The sequence below is a fragment of the Vidua chalybeata genome, chromosome 1 (genome assembly GCF_026979565.1).
Source record: "Vidua chalybeata isolate OUT-0048 chromosome 1, bVidCha1 merged haplotype, whole genome shotgun sequence".
Classification (NCBI taxonomy): Eukaryota; Metazoa; Chordata; class Aves; order Passeriformes; family Viduidae; genus Vidua; species Vidua chalybeata.
The window spans coordinates 49,845,055-49,868,116 of record NC_071530.1 but is presented as its reverse complement, the minus strand read 5'-3'; the positions used below and the strand labels follow the sequence as shown (position 1 = coordinate 49,868,116).

At 36.3% G+C, this 23,062-nt stretch overlaps 1 protein-coding gene across 1 annotated transcript in view; it reads left to right on the top strand.

Moving 5' to 3' along the window:
- Positions 1 to 23,062, top strand: part of CNTNAP2 (contactin associated protein 2) — a 1,037,491-nt gene that overhangs the window by 964,297 nt on the left and 50,132 nt on the right. The window contains exons 20-21 of the mRNA XM_053940221.1: positions 333 to 466; positions 13,139 to 13,232. Coding sequence (XP_053796196.1) covers positions 333 to 466; positions 13,139 to 13,232 — 228 coding nt within the window. The remainder of the gene's footprint in view (positions 1 to 332; positions 467 to 13,138; positions 13,233 to 23,062) is intronic.

Here is a 23,062-nt window from a genome sequence, read left to right as displayed (position 1 = left end):
TGTTACTCGATGTGCTCAATTTTGTACCAATTGTCCATATTGTTCAAGGCATAACTCCAATTTGTTTGGTTTGCAGTCTGAAGTGTTTACAAACACTGTGGTTTGGAAATGCTGGTCATTGTCACACTTCTGGGTTATAAACTAGAGGCAGTTTTGGCCCAGTAACTTTATAATCTCAAACACCAGCTCTTCTCTTACAGCAGAGACCAGCTATGAGAGCAATTAAGTGTGAAATGATAACAGCTGTATGTGAAAATAAAGACAGGAAAATAGCTGGTGAATAAAGATCAAAATACCTGAGGGTGCTTTTCACATTTTTTCTTTTTCACTAGGGAATCTGCAAATTCGTTACAACCTCGGAGGCACCAAAGAGCCATATAACATTGACATTGACCACAGAAACATGGCCAATGGCCAGCCCCACACTGTTAATGTCACACGGAATGGACGGGACATCGTACTGCAGGTAAGTTGCTTGGTTCCATCACTTGTCTCTTGCAGCATTGTGTTTCTTGATGGGTGTCCAGTCCTCTGAAAAGATCGGAGCTATGTAGAAAATAAAAAGTACACTAAATGGGGTTCTGCCTGCAGATCACACTCCTAGGAGTTAATAAAAGCTATTCACCCCCTCTGTTGCATAAACTCGTGTTGTTCTGAAATCCTCATTTTAGTGTGATGACAGCTGGGCTAATACAGGTGTCACTGTAGATGCTTGAGGGCATCAGAGACATCTGGGCTGATAGATAACGTGGGACTTAGGATAAACCTGTGCCATTCTGGAGCAGCAGCTGGAACCCAGGAGGGATACCTTGCAGCATCTTAAATGGTAGTGAAGCCTGATGCAAATAATATCATTCTGCAGGTCCTGAGTCTTCAAATGAGGATGTCTTTAAATTTAAATTTACCCTGCAGTCCAGTGAAATTGCAAGAGCTGTTTTGCAAAGATGAGCAGATGCCAAAGTGTTTGTGTGACATAAACCTGGGACAGAGAGTATTGTTGAAGGCACATACCTCTGGCTTATTTAGGTTTTGGTACCGCACAGGTAGGAACTCACCTCTCCATATATCTCAGTTTACAAAACATTGAGATAGTATAGTGCTATTTATAACTGAGAGGAGTGCTGCAAGAAGCAGTCAGTGTTTCCAGGCAACCTCCTCTCTGTGGTCACCACAGAAGTCTCTTTCCATTCCCTGGTTGTCACATCTGCAAACATGGACATTATGAGCAGGGTGTAAGAACAGTTTTGCTGGCAGGAGAATCAGGTGGATGGGAGACATTAATCTGGATTTGTTAGTTCAGAAGAAGCAAACCAAAACCAATAACAAATGAAATATAAAACAGGGACGTTTCCTTGGGAACCAAGCCAAAAGGTGAAGGATGGTAGTCATCACAGTATTATCTACCTGAATATTAAAATAAATCCCTGACAATTATTGTTTCAAGGTATCAAAAGGAAACTTTTCAGTGCATTGCAATGTCATTTGACTGAGACTCACAACACCCAGAATAACACTGAATGCATTGAAGTAGAATTGTCACAAAATTATTCACAATAACAAGCAACCTAAAAAATTCCAAACAACCTAAAAAAATATACAGGTGGTACATCCAAACCCTTTTCAGGCTTTTGGAGGTTGGGAGGGACATATATGTGCCTGTCTTGCATGCTGTTGCATTTATTTCTCCTACAGTTAGATGGAAATAAAGGAAGACCTATAGTTTGGTGTTAAGTGCTTTTATTTTGGGGAAGTATGGCATGGAGTCTTAGCTGGCTGATTCAGGTAGTTGTAAAACTAAATAAATTACATTCCAAAGGATCAGATGAGATACCTTGCTCAGTTGGAAATTATGTACACAGCCTTGCATCAGCTCACCCAGACTTGATACCCAACAATTCTTTCCCAGTGTTTTATGAGACCACTGCCTGTCTAGAACTTTGAAGAGTCAGAAGCATTTTGGTTAGTGCTGCTTCTGCTGGGGTAAAAAATTTTTAATCTATTCAATGTGCTTAAAACTGATTTATGTAGCCAGAAAGCAGATTCATTTGAGACTTATAACATGAGATAATCTGTTTGATGCACATGCAAGAATAGGGAAAGAAGGGTCCCATACAAAGCAAATCCAGAAATCCTATTCCTACTGTATCCTGAAAGAGACTATTTCTACCAAATTTTGTTTGTCCTCCATAACTTTTTTTTAAATTACTTATCTGTTTACCTTCTGTAAGTGAGAGAAATTATATGGACAGAAATGAATCTGCTAAGTAGATTGTTCACTTGAGAATTACTCCTGTTCAAAAATTAACTCCTCACAGTTTGAAAATACAAAAGATATAAATACAGTTTTTCTCAGTATGCAGAGGACAAATCATAAAGTATGAGTTTTCTCTTGCAGATCTGAGCTATGAACATTTGAGTAGACTTTTATTTCCTGCTAAATCCTTCTCCAACCTGATGAGCAGCTGGTTTACTGGCTTTTAAAGAAGACAGCTTGCTTGCCAGGTGCTGTTGCTCACACTTCCACATCTCTACAGGGCATAAAAGTGCCACAAGAAGGATTTATTTGTCATCAAAGCTTCAATTCAAGAGCACTCAGTATTTTTGAGATCTTAACAGCAAGTTCATACTTAGAGTATCTGTCTTTCTAACTTACTGTAATAACCCTGTAGTGACAGAGAGATTTAAAAAATCTGAAGCCAGGCAATAAATTGGTACCATATGAGCTGTGTGAATCAGAGTTTTATCATGATTCTCAAGAGTTTCACTTACATATAAATATAATAAAGACTCATTAGTGAACTCTATGAGACTTAACCTCATGCTGGCAGACAGGAGGCCATTGATTACTTACATAAAATCAGAATTCGGATTTGAAATCAACATATCCACAATACTATATGTCCATAAGATAACAAAATAAATTCAAGAACAAATATTTAGAGTGAATTGCTTTTGTTATAATTGTATCCCTATTCCTAACATACCATGGCAGTCAAGACTGAAGGTAGTAGCAAAGGCTCTGTCAAATAATTTTTATATTTCAGTTTTATACATTCACTGACTGCAGACAAATCAATAGTTCTACATTAAATAACAAGCTCTCAATTGTGTTGCCAGTGGTTTCTCAAAGATAAGATTAAGGATATACAGTCAATTTACATGTCAGAAAAAGCAAATTACATAAATTCAGGGATGAATGTGGGCTTATTTTCTCATTTCCATGAGAGAGACAAAATTAACATTTGATAGTAGTAATTCCTATCCCTCCCCTCTAGTAAAATATCAGATACTAGTAACCATGGCACACCTCCAAGGCCCCATTTCTGTGGCAAGAAAAAGCCCAGACTGACAGATAAGAAATTAATTATTCCGATAAATGACATTTCAAGAGCTGAGCTTTAGGTTATGGAGGGCAAGTTTTACTTTGTTTGACTTCATTAGAAGATTTCATGCTTCAGCGGGGTATTTTACATGTCATAAAAACCAGCTCACTCTTTACCAAGTGTTCATGGGTGATTAACACTATTCATACATCAGTAAAATCTTCTTTGAAGAAAGCCAAGGACAAAAGCTCCCTAGCAGAGGTTCTGATCCAAAGCCCATTGAAGTAAATGAAAGGCCTTCCATTGCCTCCAGCAGGCTTTAAATTGTACCTTAAAGAACTGTGATAGTTGCATCCTGAGTTCAAGATTCATGCCTTCTGCTTCTTTGTGTGCCCTTAGAGTAAAATCGGGATGGAATCTGGATCAGAGACTTTTATGTTCTGTTGCACAAAGGTAGATCAGCCTGCTAGAAAGAAAAAATATAAAGGAAGAAAAAAAAAAAAAAAAAAAAAAAAAAAAAGAAAGAGAAAAAAATGTACTATATGCTTTGATTGTTAGTAGAATAAAGCTGATAGTCAGCAGGACTCAGACTGGGCCTGTCAGCTTCCTCACATATACATTCTCAACAGGTGTCCAGATCTCCATCCCTGCTTTAAAGCCATTTCTGGTAATGGATTATGAGTCACAGTTTATAACACCTTCTTTGTTCCTGAAAAGGATTAAACCAGAGCAACTTCTTAAGGACTGAAGAAACTCTGTCCTAAACTCTCAGTATGTTTTCAGGACAGTTATCAGCTGCTCATCTTCTCAGAAGGCCACACAGAAAGATGGCTGACAGTTCTCTCTTTCAGGCCTGGACAATGTGTCAAACTGTTGTGGAGGAGCTGTGCACAACAACACCATATAATCTCAATGTTAATTTCTGACTCTGCTCAAAATCAACTAAATTATGAAGCTTTTATTTATGAAGTAAATTATGAAATCTTGACCTGAACTCAGCTGAGACTGTGAACAATACAGAAATGTATTTGTAAAAATCTCCATTTTCCAACTTCACCAGAGGCAAGTAAGAGTATGCACCCATCTCTGTGAAAAATGATTAATTAAATATTTGACCCTTACCCAAATGAAATCAAAAAGAAACAGAATTTTTACAAGTCCATTTCCATTTCGAGCTCTGCACTACTTGAAAAGAGATAACAATTGTAAAATCCTAGATGGCTTAAAAATGTAAATCATACAAAGTTTATTCAAAACAAATCTGAATTACAAAATAAAACAGTAAACATAATAGCAATAAAATAAAATGGGTGAAGTGGAGCAAAGCAGTCTGCATATAATCCCCATCTTAAATGCAATTAATATATCAAAGATTTTATAATTGTAGATTAAATTTTGTTCTCATTAAAGCAAGTGGGAACTTTCTCATGGACTTCAGTGAGGCTATAATTTCATCTCCCATCATTATTGTTGCCGTAGAATCACAACTATCATATTTCATCTATTTTGAAGCCTCAACAAAAAATTATCACTGTTTGAGATCTTGCTTAAGAGAGACCATAAAAAATCACGAAATTGTTTTCTGCAGCTAACCCAAAAATAATGATAGCAGTAAAACAAATTTTGTAGAAAGACATTTTATCTAGCTTTAGAGACTTCAAATGATAGAAAACATACCCTATCCTTTGGCTATGTCTTATGGTACTAAGTTCCATTCTTGTAAAGAATTTGCACCTAATTTACAGTTTGAATTAAACATTTAACTTTGGGATCTTTGTGTCTATGCTTGATAGATGAAAGAAATGTTTAATGTCAGGCATCACTCCCCTTCACACTTTCTTAGAGATGCTGATTAAAACATCTTTTCATCTTGTCTGCAAGATGCTAAATAAACTGATCTATTTTAGTATACGCTCATCCATCTATAGTTTTTGAGACTTAAAACAATTTTTTAACTCTTCTCTGAAAACTCTCCCTTTTGAATCACATTTTGAAAACATTTACCCTAGAATTAGAAATTGTAATGGTTGTTATGCCATCAAAATGATGTAGAAATACCATCTTTATTTATTTCCTTCATTTTCTGGGTATTATGCTGCCTCAGCATCCTTTGGGTAGTGCTGTAAATTGTCTGGACACCAGATTAACCTGAAGGCTGGTTTAGCTAACATTTAACTGGTAGGGAATGGGGAAGTAGTGCTCGTGATTTGAAAGGAACCAGTCAGACAGTATTTACAAATTCCATAGCTACTGACATGAATAAAACATGTGTTAAGTATCCAGGACTTTAATCACAGGTAAAACATGTAAACCATAGTCAACATCAATGCAACAGTTAACCCTTTGCTTTGTTTCCTAATACCCAGTAATTCTATTGTATTAAAAGAATAATCGATGAATTTCCAAACATGTTTTGCTTAAAGGGAAAAAAAATCATTTGTTCTATCAATAGTAAAGGCCTTCCTGCTGAAATGAATTATTTAAAATCCCTGGGGATACATCCTTTTCACTATGTATTGCCCTTCTATAGTGGCAATGTATTACTCAAAATGCTAGTGCTTCAGAAAGGCAAATTCAGACCATTTTCTAGAGCAGAGCCATACATTAGATCTACATGTTTAATGCATTAGCACTTAGATAACCTATAACTGCTAAGTTCTTTTTTCAATCAGAAGTCACAAAGAAGTGATTTTACTCAGATCTGGAAATATAGGGGTTTTTTTCCACAAATCGGTGACAAAGCAGCCTAAGAAGCTATCAATAGATATCAATAAACTTCTGAAAATAAAACAAAGCTTTTATTGACATAGTATATCATGCCTATAAACCTAAGCAACATCTGGTTTCCAAAATATAAACAATTACAGACCCTGATCTTTTCATAATTCAAGTTCCCCCAACTATAAGGATGTTACAGATGTTGCAAATGACCAGGTGTTCAATACTGAAAAGTGTCTGTAAACAACAGCAAGAAACAGCAGAACAGAATTTAAATTGTGTGTACCAGAATCAGAAATTATCAAATAATTCACTGATTATTAATTTTTTTACTTGTTCTTTTGTGCTCACAGGATGACCTTGAGCTCCAAGCAGTTTTGTTGATTTAAACTGTCACTGAAATTACTCTCTTTAATTAATCTCTTTATTTTACAGCATGACACACAATATTTCAGTTAATGAGAGAAATTATATGTAGACAGGAACCTCAAAAATTAACAACTTCTCCCCCCCTTTTGTGAGTGATAGAGTTGGTTAGTGGCATTTGCCAAGGTAAGGCAGCGGATCTCCATTGAATCCCAGCTTGATGAAAGACAGACAAAAAGTTTTCAAAAACCAGAAATCCTTTCACTCATCAACAAACAAGTGGGTGGAATATCCTCACCCTGAACATCAGGACATGGCATCATATCTCTCTCTTATTGGAAAAACAGTGGGGAAAACATCATCCATACATCCCCATGTGGGGACAGCATTGCTCTCTGTAGTGTCCCTGAAGCTGCTGCAGAAAGGCAGAGGCAGATGACGAAGAATATATCTTTTAAAGAGTTTCACCCTCTCTGCATCTGCTGAGATAGTTTCAAACTTAGAGGGCTTTTGGAAGAATATTCCTCTTTACTTTCTGCTTTGTAAAACCCCTTCATAGGAGAGAAACTCCTTTACACATCCATCCTTCTCATATCCTTTTAGCAGAGCATGTGTTGCTGGATTCAGTCATGTTTCAGCTGCCTTGTCCCAGACTTTGCCCATGTCTAGGCCACATATCATAGTAAGACCCAGAACTGAACTGTCTTCCTCACCTACACCTCCGTTTTCCTTGGAAATAAAGCTAAGGCCATTCAGGTCAGAAGTAGAATGGTGCAGTCTGGTATTTCCTGAGTCTGCATATCAGAGCAGAGCAAAGGTCTGCAGGGTGTATCAGCAGGCTTATTCACCTCACATATGTGCTACTTATATTGGCTATGCTGAAACTATTTCCTTCTTCTATAATGTATTTTCAGGGATGAGAGTGTATGTGTGTATCTTCCTTGGCCTTTGTGATTGCTGGTTTTATATAATTTTATTGGAATTAAAGAAACTAGGAAAGAACAAAAAATCACTAAGTAATCCCAGAGTCCAAGACAAAGCTAAAAAAGTCAAAACCTACCATGAAATAGATGATTACCATTGTATGGAAGTACACATTGGATAAATTAATGTCCTGTGAAAGTCATCTTTAGGTACCTGAGGTAGGTCTCTTTAATTTTAATGACGTGGCATTATATGACTTGCTATTGCTTCTGTTAACATTTATTGTAATTCATCTACTAAAGAGAGCAATAAAAAGTCAACAGATATGTGAAAGAAGCACCAGAGAATTGTTTTAATTGAAGACAGCCAAACTAAATAGTGTGCAAACATTTATCAGTGCTTCTGTTACATTTTGAGTTCTGTTTCTACACTTCCATTTAAATTTTATCCAAAATGTTGTAGTTTTTCAGAGGGAGGCAAATTATCCCTGACATTATTTAGCAGAGCAACAGCAGCTTTCAGGCGTATATGCAAGCTTTCTGCACATAAAGGATTCAAGTTCTGAACCAGAAAAACTTCCTGCTATGTATGTTTTTCCCATGTCTGTATCACATTTATCACATTTTTAATATAAATGCCTGGAAAAAAAAAAAAGAGACTTTATCATAAAATACTGTAATTGACCTTTATTTAAGAAAAAAAAAAAAAATGCTAAAAGTTAAATCAGTGCATTACACTAGCAAAACAGATTTTTAGGAGTGGTTCCTAAAAGAGCATTTACTATACCTCTATAGAAATTTCATCTGCAGAGCTCAAAGCACAATGCCAGCCTTTAGTTTGCCTTATATCACACCAGTGAAGTATGTGCCTCCTTCTGTGTTCCAGATGAGTACAGTGAGGCTGCAGGCTGCACTGCAGTGAGTGAGTACTCACTGCAAGGCAGTGAGTACTGCCTTGGACTGGAGGACAGTCCAAGGCAGTAAAAAATGAAGGGTTTATGGTCCTGCCTGTTTCTCTGGATCCACTCCTCATTTACAGTCCATGGCTTGTCCTTGCTCTGGCTCAGATCTGATCTGAACTAACCTGGGTCAAGGACCTGACCTATCAGAATCAGATCAGCGGAGCACCAGTGCCACACTGAGGAAGGAGCTCAATTGCAGTAAGGGTGGCCATGATCAGCCGAAGCAATTACACAGCTACCGCTCCAATCTGCTCCTCTCCTCTTGTACTAGAGGAAAAAAAATCCAATATCACCATATTAAAAAAATTGTTTGTTAAGTTTTTTCCTAACCTTTTAGCAGGTGAATAACCATCTATATTACACCAATAAAAAGAATGTCATAATACCTCCCATTTGATTTTCACAATCAACTTTTTTCTTTCTCATATACTGCTATCATACTTGTGAGGAGCTCCATCTGAACACCTGCATACCACCTCGTTATTTTCTTGGGGTCACATGCCTAGTCTGTTCTAGCTTTGTTGTAGGCATTTTTGAGTAGGAACCCTTTATTATTATTATGTATTATTATAGGACTTAACACAAAAAGCCTTTGTTCAGGACCAGAGAAGTCGGTAACACAAGTGATAAATCATCCATCATAATCATGCAGAAGATAAACACTACACTGATCATGATGGGAACACCCCCTTCTTTATCCTGCTATTGCTGAAGTCAACAGCAGAGCTGTATTGACATCAGATGGTGTGAGATTAAGCCTTACAGCATTATTATTCCATCTGATTTTGACAATTTTTATATAAAATTTGTCCAGGATAAAGAAAAACCTTAACTTTACAGCAGTACACAGGCTGGGTTGACAATGATTCAGATGTAAGTATATACACAAGGTGAATATAAGGTATGTGTTTGTGTTTATCCCTTTTTTTTTCCCAAGACTACTAAGGTGATGCAGACATTGTGCTTGTCCTTAGATTGATATCTCTGTTAATCTCAGAACTCCCATCAAGATTAGTTTTATTATCTACGTAAACAGTAATTTAAAAGAAATAGCATTTTATTGAACTTCTGCTTAAATCCAGACAACTTCAGAAAAAGGCAGTCTGCCTTGGCATGACGTGACTTGAGAGCTGAAAATGCGAGTTCCTCAGAAACTGCCACCTATTTTCATCTATGTTACACTCAAAGCCACACTGTATGTTTATATGAAGCTCAAATAAAATTACTGAGTTTTTCAAGAAAAGTGTCTGTAATGAAAAATCTTAAATATAATTTTAAAACAGTAATTTAATACAAAATCATGACATCAACATCTGTGTATATACAGAGGTTCAATCTAATTTTCATTAAATAAGGAAATCAAATTATCATTCAAATATTATTTGACACTAGTAATTCCTTTTTTAGTATGTGTTTTCTATTAGATTGGTAGGCTAGTATTTCATGCAAAGACTGCAGGCTGCTCCGTTGCAGCTGCTTACACTGGAGCCCCCACTGGATGGCAGTCGCATGCAGCTTTAGAAAGAATTCAGCATGGTGCTTTAACTCACAGACCTCTAAAAAAACCCTAGGCTGAGTTGTTGGTTTTTTTTTTTAAAAAAAAAAAAAAAAAAAAAAAAAAAAAAAAAAAAAAGTTTCTTTTATTAGGTAATTCTAGTTTAGTACAAAGACATGCAATAAAAACAAGTGGACAGAAATCTCCCCGTTCTTGCAGCCACTGTGCCCTAGACCCACTGTCTTGTGGTGTATCATTTCATTCCAGGTGCCAGGATTAAAGAAAGGCATTGCTCAAAGCTGTGGAAAGCAATGCAGGTGTCCCCTGACAAGAAATGCCAGCGCTGACAGCGGAGCAGGAGCTGGCTCTATCACTGATCAGAAATGTTTGCCCCAAAAAATTGGTATCAACAGCTTTTAAACAGAGATTTATTTTAGCTAGGAATCAGAACAACCCAAAACTTCAGATAGTCATTAAAACAATCCACAGCTGAACCCATTGGGATATCTTTCCTTGACTTCAATGAGATGTGAAAAATATACCAGAGTGGCTAGATTCAGGTTTTTTTATTCAGTACAAGAGATCTGTTTAAATGAGTAAACCTCAGCACTCAAGTGTCTGTTGCTGTTAGAGCCTGCAATGTAACACATCATTACTCTTATTGTTGCAATGCCTTTTGCCTCTGTACCGGGATGGAATGCTCTGCTGTGCTGAACTCTCAAGGGAAGGTGTGGTCACTGAAAGGACTTCGGGGTTTTTTTTTGTTGTTTTTTTTTTTTTTTTTTTTTTTTAAATCTGGCCAAGGTTACTACTAGCTAACCTGTTCCAAGATGAGGAAAGAGAGGGCCTTTCCAAATCCTGAGCACTACCTGGACACAAAGGGAGTCTTATCACGCCATAGCTGGCAGGATTTTATATTCTGTAATTGTTCATGTAAGTGTTAACAGTGGTTCATAATTTAAATTAACTTTTTATTTTAATAGATATTCTACAGACACAACACATGTACATAGGTAGAGGTAGCCTGTACATTTGGCAGGGATGACTTTTGTATTACTTGTCACTAATAATTTGTTAGTCTGACATTGGGTACATGGCTACTGCTTTAGGACATCCAACATACATTGATATGTTGATTATAGACATAGATTGATATTTAATTAATTTATTCATATTTTATCTGATTAATGGTGATCTGATCAACAGCACTGCCTAGAGTCCAGATCACGATAAAAAGAAATATTTTTAAATTGCTCCAGACTGATTCTGAAAAAGAAAGAACCCAAATTTTGATGATACTGACAGATACCAATGTAAGTAGTAGCATACCCAATCATTTTATCAGCACTACTTCATCATATTTTAAGTCATATTAATAAAAGGAAAACCTAGAAAATTAATCCTGTATATGTATTGGATGCAATTCCACTGCAGGCAAAGTAGTTACATGAGGTTAACCTCTTATGAGAGGATGGAGAATCAGTGTTTTGTGGATTAGTTTTCACCAGTCTTTACCTGATGCACCTCTCTAAAGTCTACACTTTTCATTTAATAACCTTAAGGGTAAATAGATCTAAGCCATTTCTATTTTTGTCCTGAAATAACAAGATAATTTTTTTCACCTGATATGCCTACAGCTCCCATTGAAAATGGGCCTGACACTTGCAATGTGGGACATTTCCCTTCCTTCAGGAAAACCAATAGCAAGTACTCAAGTGGAGTCTCTATTTAGTAGGGCCTGAGGTGGTTGACGTTGGGATCTGTTTGCTATTTTAACCCTTTGTATTCACTTGACTACACTCTTTCCAAAATAACTCTTTTCAATTTGAATTTATATAACTCTAATTTCAAGTAAAATATGCATTTCTGCTCTTTATTAAAAATCTAATAAAAACTGTTCACATTACTCTGAACAAACTGAAGCTCCTTATTTTTTGAGTAAAAAGATGGAACTATGTTTTTCCATGTATTTATCTCAAAATTATCAATGTGAATACTAGTTATGAGAAATTAAAAATAATTTCTGAACATTAAGACTTACTAAACCTCTCTTGCAATCTGCAGAGACTGTTTTTCCTGTCTACTATGTATATACACTTTTCTTCTTGGGGTTTTATGAGGAATTATAAGAAAGACAGGATTCCTCCAACTGTTATAGTTTTTAGAGATGGTTGCCTCTGCAGATTCATGACACCATAGGCTTTACAACTACCTGACCTCACGGTGTTCCAGGGTATCAGATGATTCAGCCCTTAAGTTCTATGATACCTGTCATTCATTTACTTTTAACCACTGAACTGAGCATTTGCAGTATCATTAAAACAAAGTAATCCACAATACCTACATTTTGAAATTAGAAATATGGCAAAAAGATATATGAAAATATTGCATGCCCCATAAAGTTGCCATTTCCTGAGAATTACTTTTGCAGTCTATTGTACCCTGCAAACTCTTAAATCACATATATTAGTTTCTATCCTATTTTGTGCCAAGGCAAGGCCAGAGTAAAATAAACTATTACTGCTCTGTCCTCTTTAAGCCTGTGTAATAAACATGTAAATCTGAGAAAATAAATAACAACAGTAAAGATAAAAATTCATTCCAATTACCTTTATTGAAATGTGAAATCAAAACTCTACTGAGCTATATTAAACTATGTTAATAGCACTATTACTAAGCATAGGCAATTCATTTTATTACTCTCTTTCTTCACATTTTTCTGTTAAATAGCTAAAAAACAGGGGGAAATATGCTAATGTAACATGATTGCCATAACGGGGACAATTTGCATTTCCTATAGATTAAACTATTTAGCTAAGTTGATTACTCTTGAATTTGTTTAGGTTTCAATAGGCATCATCACAATCAGATTGAACAACATTCTCAACAAGAAAGTAATAAGCATGAAGTGCGAAGAAAAGAATGCCTTATTAATTTATGACTTTTCTGACAGAGAAGAAAAATGCCCAACACCTGAATTAGTCTCAAATTCCCAGCTATGTAAATCTAGCTTTAGCAGCAACATAGGTCCCAAATGGAAATCTACTTCTATGGAAAGAAAAAGTTGTTATATTTAGCAATTGAGGAGCACATAAGTAAAAACTGATGTGATTCTACAGCAATCAGAACAAAATATATTCAGTATAAGTATTCTCCAGGCCTTGGAAACTGTGGAGATGGCAGATATGGAAGGAAGGGTATTTACTATTTTTTCCCTTTATGAAAATGAAAGTAGAGTGTATTAGACAGTTATAAGAGATGGCATAAACTCTGTGAAGTAGACCTGACTGATCAAAACTGTAATAAGCAGATCAGTTCAAAATACTCATAATTTCTTTTCTCTTTCTCTAGCTTGATCACTATCCTCCAACAAGTTACAGCCTGCCAGCCACATCTGACATTCAGTTCAATTCCCCAAAGGCACTATTCCTAGGAAAAGTTATAGGTAAGATTTCATTTTATACCTGGGATAATGATGTGTGTGTAGCAGGACACTTGCTGGACATGTAGTACAAATGGTGATACTGGAGTTATACCTAAAGGAGGGGTTATGTTCTCCCTGTCACAGAGCCTGATGGGCACACAAATAAATAATTTTCTACAATGCATGGGGGGAAAAAAATGTATGGGCAAAGAGACCCTTTTAAGATTGTCTTTGTGAGGTTTCATTACCCTCTCGGTGTCAGATGAAGGCAATCCAAGGACATCATGAGACCACTGCTTCTACCAGGAGATACTGAAGTTCTTTTGAATATTATCAATCACTGTGAAGCTATTGTGTGCCTTGTATAATGTCTTTATCTGTACAGACTGCCTTCTTATCCCAGAGCATCCTCTGGCAAACCACCATTCTCTCCCACTAACATCCACCAGCGAGGTCTTTTGGAGTCTGTAACACCTGCAGCAACACCCATCTGGACATTTTCTATCTCTTTTATGGATTTCATGGTTATTTCCAGTGCAGCAGCTTCCTGGCCAGCTCCCCAGAGGAACTCAAGGGAAAATAGAGTTGCCTTGGCCTCACTTTCAGACCATCCTACATTCCTTTGCTTAATTTTCCTGCTACTGGCTTCTTACATAAATTTCCAGGGTTACTCACCTCATGAAGCAATTCTTCACAACATTTACAGTTTGAAAGGAGGACTTTTTCCCCTTTTCAGAGATGAAGGGGAATTAATATTATTTCCTATAAGTGCTTTATACAGAGATATGGTTGCTTGAACTCAGTGAAGAGCTTAATCCAGAAAATTGCAAACTTTTCCTTGTTAAGTTGTTAAGGCATTAATCTGTGAACCCTTTGCACTGTGTTTGGAAGTAGTAAAGAAATTGACCAAATAGCTAATGGGATTTTTTGTAGATACATTTTTCAATTTGTTTTGTTTTTAAAATTTAACATGCAGAATTTCCGAGAAATGGGAAATGAAAAGCCTTTAAAATGACTGGCTATCAGGAGAGTCATGAACTATTTTCTAGTACTTTTCAAGTCAGTTCTGTTGATAGTACAAAACATGATGCAGTCTGATTTTGGTCAGTTTCTAGAATCTGGGTACCTTACTGCATTTAATTTGGGCAGCTGGACTGGATCTGATGGTCTGACTTATTTTTTTTTTTTTAATAGCTTGGCATTATATTAGCCCTTTGGGAATACGATTCTTTCTTTCTTTTTTTTTTTTTTTTTTCCATCCTTCCTCTCTGTTTGTTACTGTCTTTGCAGATAAGGCATTTTATTAAGCAGAAAAATGTATCACTACTAAAGAAACAAACAAGAAAACAAAAAATAAAACCCTTTTTACTCTTTCTACCAAAGAAAAATTGAACTTCACTGCAAAGAGATGGATTTCCTCACGTCAAATGATTGTGTAACTGACCATGTCTGTTGATGAACTTTACCATGCAGCTCTCAGAGTCATGTTGAACGAGGGGAGAGCTCAGTTAAAAGGGTAACCCAAGTACAGCAGCTAAAGTAGACATAGAATTCAGTATCTTTAAAGCCTCTAGCTGTCACCTCATACTGATTAGACATATTTTAGTGGTCTAGAGGGATTAGAACCAACAGGAGATCTGGATACATAGATCAAGTTGCAATTTGTGCCCATATGCAATTACATTCTCCAAATGGGCAATATGGGAGTAGCCTCCCATTTCACTGCCATTCTGGCACCGCTTGCATTCAGTTCCTGTTGTTCCCATACGATGCAATTCTTATTTGTCAGCAAAAATGAATGCAAGGCCCTATTTTTAAAGACAGATGGGTTTTTGAAGAGCACTCTGGAACAATCTTACTAGGAAACTGGTCTTCTGTCTGTCTTATTTCCATTTTTATTACTGTTATTTGCATAGAAGCAGCCATTTCTGCACCAGCTGTGCTTGCTGTGATAGAGAGTTCATCTGCTCCCCGTCAGAAATGATCCCTTGTACAACACCTACCACAATGCAACACCTCTCTCTGCTCTAGGAATTACAATAATATAGGTGTTACAACAATATGGCTGATTAATAAAATGTTGCTTTGTAACTGCTCAGAAAATTTTCTGTAAAGCAGGAGGGTCATATCAGAACAACCGCAAAATGTTTGAGTTGCAATCAGGGAGAACTTTCCTTCTTTTAACTTGAGGTGCTTTCTGTTTCCTTGAAATACTGTTTTTAAAAATGCATTTGTTTTCAACTGGCTTGAAAAATACTGATATAAAATAATTGTAGTAATTTGGAAAACTGGAGGTAAAGGCATTTAGTATATAATTCTTACCCAGGTGAAATTTGAGGTATGGAATAAAGCTGAAAGACACAACAAATGAAAAATCCTATTTTACATGAGTGTGTAGTAACAAAAATAATAGCACTAGAGAAATGCAGGATTTCACAAAAGACGATAGAAAGGTATTGTTGGTTAATGTTTCAAGGAAGTTCTTTAATCTGTTCTTTAGTTGTATTTAGGCTTTGATGGCTGACAGAGAAGGCGAGAGGGAAAACCAGGATATCTGTATGATAAGCTATGAAGACGAAAAAGTGAAAATTAGACAATGTGACAGGTATCTACATTTTCATGTAGGCTGCAACTTGCAGCTCATTTCTGCAGTAGAATAGACCAGAGGTTTGATTTTTCCATTAAGTGCAGAGGGTTTGGATGCAATACTCAGCTTTGTCGTCACATCCTTTTTGGGGAACTACACCTGTACTCTCTTAGTCTGTACTTTATTATTTAAAGTGGAACATTTCTTTGGCATTTAATATGTATTTATAAGGAATTAGCTAGACATAATTACACATGATTTTGTAAAAGTATCATTCTGGTAAACAGAAATAATTTAAGAGTTTGTCTAACAGGATATATGATTGAGCACAGAAACACCAAGATCAGACAAGAGTTGCTCTTGTGAAAGTGGCAGGGAAGTAAAGGAAATGTACTTCTTGACTTCATTTCTGCCAACAACTCCAAATTAAATTGTCTCTTTTCAGAAATACTTAAGTATCCACTTGGAAACAATTGACATAATACAAGTAAGTCATCATCACACAGATAATCATTTTCAGAACAGACAGCTGTCCCTGCAGCTCACCTCTGTGGGCTCAGTTTTTGTCTCTGCCCCAAGCTGTGCTCTTCAGGGACTTCTAGTAATAGTAGTTGAAAAGGAAATATGTTTTAGGTCTGCCTTCCTTCTTACAAAAGCAGCTGCCATCACTCTACAGCTAAAGAGACGTCCTAGACAGTGACCCCAAAGGCCTGGATTCTTTACACAAAAAGCAATTGCCTTGAGAAGACGTGGTAAAAGGTCAATTTCTAGATGTGGTGGGGTTTTCCTAACACTAATGCAAAGATTTTTTTATTGTTACCTGATTGGAGTTTCTGGTTTTTTACTGGTGTTTGTGGTGAAAATTCAAATTGGTGAGGAGACATTTCTGTGGATTTACTGTGACATTCAGCACCTTGGACTGATGGGAGGTAAGTCCAGCTTACATCTAACCAAGTAGTTAGTCTCAAATGTGCAAAGGAGAGAACACAGAAATACTTCACAAAAAGGAGGAGATAAACGATATTGCTTCATGGTTTAGGTATGGTATAGAAAGAAGAACTCCTTTTTTTCTTGCATGGCATCTTTCTGCCAATAGACACTGAATAATAGGAGGCAAAAGTTCAGAATGCTTCGAATTTCCAGCAGTGATCAATGGCAATTATTCCAAGAGGTAAGCATTCTTTACTCCTAGATAAGATACTTTGGTTTCTCTAGAAAAAGCTTGGCAGTGTGGTGCTTCATCTCTTATAGCTGAAAAACATCAATCACCTACAATGTAATTCATCCTACCCAAACTATCACACACCTTTAAAACCAGTTTCTGATCTCCATGTTTCCACACAACTGCAGAGTTTCATCACTTAGAGGGTTTGCTTCACATCAAAGAATGAGCATTTTATCTCTTTGAAGGCATTTACCATCATTATAAGGGGGTATTGTTAGCCTTGAAAAAAGAAATTGTGAAGGATATAGGCATAGTCATATTTGATGCTCAGTTTGGGTATGCTTTTAGACATTGATATCATCTGATATGAAGTTATTGTTAATATATATATAAAATACCAGTTTAGAATTAGATCTCTATACTGTAGGGCACTTTTTGTCAGCTTTTAAATTTGTATCTTAGAAAATAGTGCAGAGCTGTAAACAGATCATGAATAATCTAAAAGTATTCTTCTGCTACACATCTTTGATATATATCTACTACTACTTCATGATCATAATGAGGTTAACACCTCATTATATATGTTAGGAGTGTGGCATTCAGAGCTGCACAGCTTGAGCTCTGCTGCTCTCCTTCATTTTGCAGTGCCAGGAGACACTCTAAGTGCAGGGTAGCTCAGCCAACTTTCACTGATAATGAGAAAAACAGCTAGCATGCAGTAAATTCATCCACCAACTTACTTCAAAGTAACTGCCTACTGCTTCATTTCTGAGCACCAGCATTAACATTCAGTACTGTAATCTCACTGAGAATGTATTTGTCATCTTGGGAGCCCTCCTGCTACAGCAGGTAGCAGTTGAATATTAAAAATGTGCTTTCCCCTGCATGAGTTATGTGTGAATTGTCATACAAAAATATAACATCTGGACAATTCTTCTTCTCCTACTCCTCCTGGATAATGCTATCAGCCTGGTTGAAACACCTCTGGGATTAAATACTGCCTGTCTTTCTGATCTCAGATCTGTCTGTCCATGCTCACTTTTTAAAGTGTTTCTGGTAAGGGTGGAAATGTTCTGCAGCTCTTCTAGTCAAAACCTGACCAAAATAAAAGTCATTTTTCTTTTCTTTCAGACCTCTGGTTTTGATCTCTCTGGTTTTTCTCTGAGAAATCTTACCTACAAGCCATATTCAGAAAGGAACATTTCCCATCTACAGGTCTCCCATCCAAGGGACATGATAAACACTTTGAATTGCCAACTTGACCCCAATAACTTCTGAGGCAGAAATTAGGGTAGCACAAGTGAATTTTATCATTTGAGAACCAAAATGAAGAGGAGAAGCCAAGAATATTCACTGATGCCTCTCAGTATCCATGAAGCATCTTCTTTCCATTTTTCAGAATATTTCAGGATTCATCTGCTGTAGCTCCAGAGAGGCAGAAGGTAGACCCCAGAGAAAGTGGATTAAATTAGATGCTTAGATAATCTCAGTTGTCATGAGTATAGCCAGCCTTGCTTTTCCAAAAATTAGCTGTAGTCATTTCCTCCCACAAACTTTCCACTCTCACCCTTCAGGTGATTCTTCACCTCTCAGCCCCTGTCTTATACTTTGTAATGGCAGCTGCCTTTTCATTTCCTGTTGCACTATTCTCTGTGAAAAGACTTCACTGATTCCCAGTCTTCAAATCTTCCATGGACATTCAACAGCTCCAGAAGGTCACCTTTTACTCTCATGGTCTTCTAGCACACATACCAGCCTCTAACAGGATGAAGGAGTCTCCTAAATTCCTAAATTCTAAAGTTGTTTCCCTTGTGCTTTAACATGTCTCAGAAAATTGATTCATATAAATCATTCTACAGAATCTTGCTGAGAAAATTATCCCATTGTTTTACAGTTCTCTCCAAAGTATTCATCTACTGGCTCTGAAAAATAAAAAAAAAAAAAAAAAAAAGAAAAAGAAAAAGGAAAAAATAAAAGGAGATTGTAAGGCAATTCAATTTGGTTAATGCCATTTTGAACAGAATATTTAAACAAGCCTTATCTGACATTGAAAACAATGATAACACTATTTAAAAGCAATGGAATATAATGAAAACTTAAACTCCAGTAATTAGACTGACCTTTTCTAGCTTCTGTATTTTGTTAAGGTGGCATGTCTTGATTATATAACTTTTCCCTACCACAGGAAGACAGGAATTATATTGTCTGTTCTGTGCAATATCTAATACTAATTTATTTCAAATGCAGCTGCTTTCAAGGCTCAAAGAAAGGAACTGAAAATGACAGGGGCATCAATAAAACCTGCCACTGGCCCCATAAAATTCTAATGGCATAGATAGGAAAATCGAAGAGCTCAGAACACCTTCGAGGCTTATAAATCATTAAAAAAAAAAAGGTGTTACACAGTCTGAAAAAGCTCAAGGTATTCCTGAAGCTGAAAGTATAGCATCTTATAATTTTCCTCCAACTATATTCAAAGGAAAAATCAAAAATTAGAATAGAACTCCCCGAAGATTACAGACAGAACTGACAAAAAAAAAGTATTTAATAAGCCAAGGCACAATTCTTAAAATTTTATATTACTTTACCTAGCTTAGGCAACCTCTGCCCATAGCTCCAGATATAAAACATTCAAAAATAATGTGAATATGCACTGATGATTTGATCAGAAATAGCTATAGAAATAGTATTCTGGCCATATTATTTTGGCTGAGGGTGCAGATTATATACATATATACATTATCTACATTATCTACATTATCTACATTATATACATTATATAGTTTATATACATTATATACATTTGCTTGCTCCTTGTAAGAACAGATACAGAAATTATGTCTAATTCAAAACTCACTCATTGTTTGACAGGTAAAAAAAAAGCTCAGGTTCTATCTGACACTTGTTTCACTTAGGGAAAAATCATAACAAAACAATACACAGCCTGACCAATATATTGCAGATGTTGTCAGACAGAAAGGGAAGTGATTAATTTCCCATGTTTTAGGAGGTCACTGGGATCAAGTCCCTTTCCATCAAGAGTTATACTAGTTTTCACTCCCACCACTGATAATTTGAAAGTGGCCATGTCTTCCTCTGATCTGCAGTGGCCTCTTGTAGCAGAAGCACCAGACGTTTTCTAGAACCTGGAGAAAGTTTGCTCAGGTTGCTGGAGAACCTGGGAAGAACAAGGGATGTGGGATTTTCTGAAATATGAAATTAGATAGGAATTTCATGGTGTGTGCTGCTGTGCCTTAGGCCTGGACAGCTTTCATTCTCTCAGAGAAGCCTGGGCCTGTCCATGTGGTTTTGAGCTGTCCAGGTTTTAAGATGAAATTTATCTCTGTTCAAAGGCTCAATCTTCACACTACTAAACTCTGCTTAAGGAGACTGGATATAGAATGTAAAGTATGTTTACATTGTGCTGCTGCTCTTTCCTGTTCTGCATGAGCATGTTCAAGACATAGTAAAATAAACATGTTCCTCAAACAATATTAAGTCATGAATGAAAGTGAAGATAAGATAATCTTTCTTTAGGACCTTTATATAGAACTCTAAATTCATAGACTAAATTATTCATGGTGAATTATTTGCTTAATCCCCACTATCACAAAAAGAAAGGTAAGTATATAAATTATGGAAAGACACTTCAACAATTTCCTGTTTAGCCAGACCTTTGGCTGTAGGGTGCTTTGCATTTCTTTTAAAAGAAATGCTTTCGTTATTTAAATTAGAGACCCAAAACCTGGCTGATGTCTTAATTTCAAGTGTTTCTGCTCAGCAAATTTTAAAGCTATATATATACACTCTCTAAATAAGTGCTTTATGATAGGTACAGTAATGCATTCTCCATCTGCATATTTCAGGGACCACTTAAAACACTATTAGTTGTCATGGAGAAGGAACGCATTTGTAAGATTGTGTTATTACCAGTGGCTTCAGCTACATCCATGCTGTAAATAAAAACAGGCATTGTGGTTGTATCAGTGAACTTGCTTTAAAAGTTACCAAGCCAATAGAGTTGACACCACTCAGCAGGAACTGGTTATTTGAAATTATTCGGTCAAATCTCTTTTTTTTCTCTTGGTTTTTTTTGGGGTTTTGTTTGTTTGTTTCTTTGTTTGTGATTTTTTTTGTGGGTTTTCTTGGTTTCTGTTTTTTGGTGGGTTGGTTGTTTTTTTTTTTGTGAGGGTGGGTCTTAGGGTATCTTATTTTAATGTTTTGCAAAAATTTTAGAAGTTTCAAGAAAATTATGTTGTATAGTACTAAGATAGGATAGGATAGGATAGGATAGGATAGGATAGGATAGGATAGGATAGGATAGGATAGGATAGGATAGGATAGGATAGGATAGGATGGGATGGGATGGGATAGGATGGGATGGGATGGGATGGGATGGGATGGGATGGGATGGGATAGGATAGGATAGGATAGGATAGGATAGGATAGGATAGGATAGGATAGGATAGGATAGGATAGGATAGGATGGGATAGGATAGGAAAAGGATAGGAAAAGGATAGGATAGGATAGGAGTAGGATAAGATAGAGTAGTACAGTACTAGGGATAGTATTGATTTTAAATAGCTTCCTGAATTAGATTCAGCAGTTTTTCACAGCAGAGTGAATGTCACTAATGGCTCCTTGTGCTGTAACTTCGTTGTTTATTCTGATACTAAATCTGACACAATAGTAGCAGTGTTATGCCATTGAACATGACAGTCACTGATTCTTAGATTTATATGCCATAATAAAACTGTATTTAATCTGTGGAACAGTGACTAGTACATAAACTGCTCCTTTAAATACAACAGGAATAAACTCACATGTTTACAACTTTCTTTTTAGAGAAGCCTGTTTCCTCTCCCATAAATGTAGACCACTACCTAGAAATCTCTCCTTTTTATGACTATATGAACTCACAAATCTACCTCAGTGACTCCCAGCTACTATACCACCAGGGTTGTACTCCACTTGCAAAAGAAGCCATTGAGTAAGGTTACAGTCAGTCTCCCACCAAAAGGTAATATTTTTCTTTTGTTCTGTCTGATAGCAAGGTAATATATACTGTCACTGGTTTTGTTACTCCTTCCTGCTTTCTGTCCTCTTCAGACTGTGTTCTGAGTTTAGACAGTCCTTCCTTCTTCTTTTTTTGGAGAGAGATTGTCATCTGTCTCTTTGTTATATGAAAATGCTTATTGATCAAAAAATAGTCTCCTGATCCTTCTTATCAGTTGCAGAATCCAAACTGTGTAAAGGCTGCACCATAATAGACAGTTATCTCAAAAATGTCCAGGGAGAAAAATGAATTTGTCATTGAGTGTCAGAAAAATTGAATTGTTTAAAATTCAACTTCAGCTGGAATGACTCCTCCCAAAAAAAAAAAAAAAAAAAACCAAAAAAAAACCCAACCTTTTTCCTTTAAGAATAAATTGAAAACAATTTTTTGGACTGTAGGTGATGAGACACCTCAGAAATTGTGAGACATCTTCAAAGCAAAGTACTATTACAATTGCTAAAGTAATTCATCAAGCTGTCAAATCTTTCTCAGCCAAACTTGATTTGATTTCAGTTTAGCACCTTGAAAATACGTACTTTCTTCACCCGGTAAAACTCATTTAACATAAAATTAGCATATTTGTTAGTCTCCCTGGAGCAATGGCAACCTCTTGGTTTCCTTCTTCTGCTTTCACATGGGATTCTTTGCAAGACAGACAATGACAATGACTAATGAAGTTGGGAATGGTCTACTATTTCTGTACTAATTCGACCAGGACTTAAACACTTTCTTCACATTTTTCATAGGTAACATCTTAAGATTTCCACTAATATAAATATAGACAAAACTATATGCATTTAATAAGATAGTTGCCAAATGGGAGTTCCTGGCATCACAGGATGAGGGTTAGAGCTTATGAAGGACATGCAAAGGTTAATGAGATCTCTGTAACCCATCCTCTATATATGAAAAGAGCATATGGAGAAAAATCAACATATGGAGAAAAGAGCATATGGAGAAAAAACAGCAGTGTATCAGTGGCTAAAACTGATCTGACTCTAGAAGTACAGAAACTTGGCGATTGCAAAAGCTACAGGAGAAA